At 34.4% G+C, this 4,265-nt stretch overlaps 1 protein-coding gene across 1 annotated transcript; it reads right to left on the bottom strand.

Moving 5' to 3' along the window:
* Nucleotides 1–1,230: 1,230 nt before the first annotated feature.
* Nucleotides 1,231–2,769, bottom strand: LOC145004938 (uncharacterized). The gene has a single exon (XM_078963970.1). The coding sequence runs from the start codon at nt 2,767–2,769 to the stop codon at nt 1,231–1,233; it is 1,539 nt and encodes a 512-aa protein (XP_078820096.1).
* Nucleotides 2,770–4,265: the final 1,496 nt, after the last annotated feature.

Raw genomic sequence — 4,265 nt, 5'->3', positions numbered from 1 at the left:
GGGCACGTTGTATCGAGACACGACGCTCAACCTATGGTTATTGTATCTTTGTTAGTGGTAGTATTATCTCATGGATTGCCAAGCCACCTACTATGTCTCGTTTTAGTTGTGAATTTGAAGATCAGGCTATGAGGAACACGACTTTCGAAATCATTTGGATGACTCGTCTCTTACGAGTGCTTCACATTCCAATATCTCCTACGCCATGTCTATATTCTGACAAGAAGAGTGCAATTTTTCTTAGTCAGAATCATGTTTCCTATAACCATGCCAAACACATTGATATAGATTATCATTTTGTGAGAGAGTTGGTCACCTCCGGCAAGCTACTTGTTTTATTCCAACCATACATATGGTGGCAGTTCTTTTTACTAAAATCCTTCCATAGCCTTTATTTGAGCCTTTTAAATCGAAGCTATGTGTTGGTCCACCACTTTCTAGCTTGACGTAGGGTATTAAGGGCAGGCCCGGCCCAATAGGGTGGGCAACCTGGGCGACGGCCCCGGGTCTCATTATAATTTGGGGCCCCAAAATTAATTGTGTTTAATAATATATATTCGTTTTGTTTTAAAAAAAACATACAAAACATGAGGTAGCTGAGTTGGGTAGAGGTATTTCATATAGCCACCTCTCTTTATCGAAAAATGTATGTTCGATTCCGATTATTAATGTTTTCTTTCATCTACCTTTTTTACATGTCTTCTGTCTTGTAATTGAATCATACAACCACTTTATTAAATTTGAATTCAAATTACAAAAATAGCCGCTTTATTTTTATTTGTTACTCACAAATCATCCAAATTATAAACAATCTATTGACTTTTTTTGAATTTTTGACAAACAATCCAAAGAGTTTTCTTTCATCCACCTTTTTTACATGTCTTCTGTCTTGTAATTGAATCATACGCCACTTTTTTAAATTTGAATACAAATTACAAAAATGACCCTTTTTTTTTGTTACTCACAAATCATCCAAATTATAAACAATCTATTGACTCTTTTTGAATTTTTGACAAACAATCCAAAGATTCATTTCATTTAAAATTTTGATTCATTTCATTTAAAATTTTGATGTTTTCATTGCCAATTACCATTACCATTTGTAATGTTTCTGTTTATATATAAGGTTTGCTATCTTGTACGGTCTTTTGAAGATCAATTTGTAGCCACTTGCAGTATACTTCAACATCCGTCCACACATGTCTAGCTGCTTTTCTTGCCTTTACCAACTCACCATTTGTATTGAGGCTTTCTTTGATGTCTTACAAATTGGAGACCTTCTGTCATGCTGTCAAGCAAACCCTTGATTTGGCCATTTGGAATGTTGGGAAGAGCAAGTGCAATGGCAGTTAATGTCACTGCTACTAGGCTCCAGCAATTCTGTATTTCTTCCGGATGTAAAGGTGGAACTCTGTCATTGTCGAATTCTACTAATCCATTGAATCCAGTAGATTTCTCGAGAAGCTTCATAAGATTCCTTGGCTCTTTCTTTTCAGACTCTTGAAGAAGTCGAGTTATAGAGTTGAGTGCATTTCGTAATAATCTCTTTGAAAGCTTCGCATCCTGTTCGATTTGGAGGACATAATCGGTATATTCTTCCATATCGGATATCACATTGCTATTGGATGGACTTGGTTCTTCCTTGAACCACTTCAAGGAAGACTTGACGAAGTGGTAACAATAAGAGAATAAGATCAGAAAAGATATGGGAATGAGACATATTGTTTTACATATAACCACAACCATTATCTGAAGCACTATACAAAAGTTCAAAATTATGTTTCTGATGTTGCGGAAAACTTTCTTGCGATGGCGGCCTGGGAGATATGAAGGGACATGGCTGTGTTTCCAATGCTGAAGCCTTTGAATCCAATGCTTCTCAACATGGAACACGTTTAGATGGTGCATGCTCCATTTCATGGAGAGGTTGAAGTGACTGGTGGCAGTCAAACATCTGAAAATAGGTGCTATACTACCAACTAATGTCCCAGTTAGTTGCAAGTAAACAATTAATTTGATGGACCACTTATAATCCGATACATCATTCTGAATATCTGATCTAAAAAAACGCAAAATAATGAATGGAATGTAAGAAAAGAGTGAGCATAGAACCCCAAAAGTAGAAGAAACTGGTGAACAAGCAATTGCAAATTGGGGGTTACCACTCTCTGCCATCATCCAATACTTTTTAACCTTATGTTCGATTTCGTTGTAGGAGAAGTTTATCTGTTCATGATTAGAAGCCAAACTGTGCAACTCCTTGTACCGTTGTTGTAAAACTCTTCTGGATGCTGAAACTGTCAAGGCTACTGAAATTGGCCATGGAATCAAAAGAATCAATAAAGGGATTAATGATGCTAAATTCATCCAAGCACTAATAAATTGGATCCACATATTTACATTAATGGTGTATAAGAGGATACACAAGGCCACCGTATTCAGCAGAAGTTCCTTGTCATTCATAAGCCCTAAAGATGGGAGAAAGTTGGCTAACATGGTGAACAAGAAAATGATGCTGACACTCTTTGCTAGAATCTCCTGAAAGTCATCAGACATGTCGGCGCTCAGATCCACTGGTAGCTTTGTTGATATTGCTATCAGTGTAACGGAAGCAGAATTGATGGTGAAAAATCTGCATGGAAACCAGAGCTTCCGTTGTCGAAAGCCTCGGTAGACATCGGCTGCCATTGCTAGAGTGCAAACCAGAGAAGCTGCACAAATATACAATCCCACCCAAGGCATGGCTTCTTCTGGAGATGTCCATGTCATCTTGCTAGACCAGAGTAAATGAAGCGTTAACTTGATCTAGTAAATACAGGAGCTAACTGTTGCTTCATATATATACATAGGAATTTAAGAAAGATTTTTATTTGATCAAGGAGAATATGGATCAAACGTAGTAGTGAGAAGCTAGAAAGATATTGTTAGTTATTTATTTCCAGGAACTTGTGGTTAGGAAGTCTATTTCCATTTTATCATGTTTGTGTGATTTTCGTTCGTTCTCTATGGCTTGACAGTGTACTTTTGTCTGTATCCAGATTCCAGGAAATGTATCCAAGGATGAAATCTCTTGTTAAGAAAATAATCCAAGAAATTGATGGACATTAATAAGACGTATAACAAAACCTTGCTCCATTTCGCATCACCGTATCCTTTAATTGATACAGCGAGTTTTAAAATATAGTATATATATTGTTATCTCATAATGCTATAATGATATAGAGTGTAGACTTTATTATAAAGTTATCTCTGTTTATTTTTTAAGAATAAATTACATTTTTGGTCGTTTTTTCCGGTTTTGGTCCCAAAGGAAGTTGGGTTGCAATTTTGGTCCTTATGTTGATGCTACATAACAATTTTATATTTGGTCCTGGGTCGTTTAGGTTAACTAGTTAATTAAATTTACCCTTAATTTGTCCTTTTATTATTATTTTCTCTTTTGTTATTATTATCCACTAAATTTTACGGTTAGTCCTTGTAGTTTTAAATTTTTCCTTCAATCGGTCCTTATGAAATTTTTCCATACACGAATGGTCCTTAACTTTGGATTTTAGAAGACCATCTGCCCGACTAACTCTATTGACAAATGCTATTAGAAATTTGTGAAATGACAAAAATACAATTTTATAATTCTTTATATTTGTGAAATTGTTTGAATTCAAGGGTGATATTTTGTGTGTTTTGTGTTATCGAAATGATGATTCGGCTTTGAAATTTCTTACGAAAACGTGTAATTTACCTAAGAAAATATGATGACTTGTTCGTGAAAGAATGCTTAGTTTGTGTACACTTGATCTTCGAGTGTTAATCTAAGTTCTTGGGATCTTATTATTGGTATGTTAAACAGTAGTTTGGATTTTTTTTTTTTTATTTATTGTTCCTGTTTAGCTTCACAAATGACATAAAACTTAATTTTCATATGTTTTTTGAGACAGCAATGAGTGTCTTTGTTATCCACAAAAAATGTAGTAACTTAAACTTAGTTGTTACAACTTTTAACTATGTTTTAAGAAATACATCATTCAAATTAAGTATAAACTGCATTTCTTGTTTAAAGAAAGAAATATAAGAAAAGGATGAGAGGTTGAGAAACCTAAAATTCCATTAATAATATTGGTAACAAGTACCACACTAGCTAGTGATGAGTTAATTCGTGGTATATTTTGAACATACACATACTAGTTTGTTGGAAATTTAGTATAAATATTTATATTTTTTACTAACTTTGGACATATATAAATATATACATATGTTGTATATATAAC

The sequence above is a fragment of the Lactuca saligna genome, chromosome 1 (genome assembly GCF_052625555.1).
Source record: "Lactuca saligna cultivar CGN05327 chromosome 1, ASM5262555v1, whole genome shotgun sequence".
Classification (NCBI taxonomy): Eukaryota; Viridiplantae; Streptophyta; class Magnoliopsida; order Asterales; family Asteraceae; genus Lactuca; species Lactuca saligna.
This window is presented reverse-complemented; position numbering and strand designations above follow the sequence as displayed.

Bases quoted from the DNA above. Each gene is read 5' to 3' on its own strand.
- LOC145004938 (XM_078963970.1), bottom strand. From the start codon at position 2,769: ATGACATGGACATCTCCAGAAGAAGCCATGCCTTGGGTGGGATTGTAT.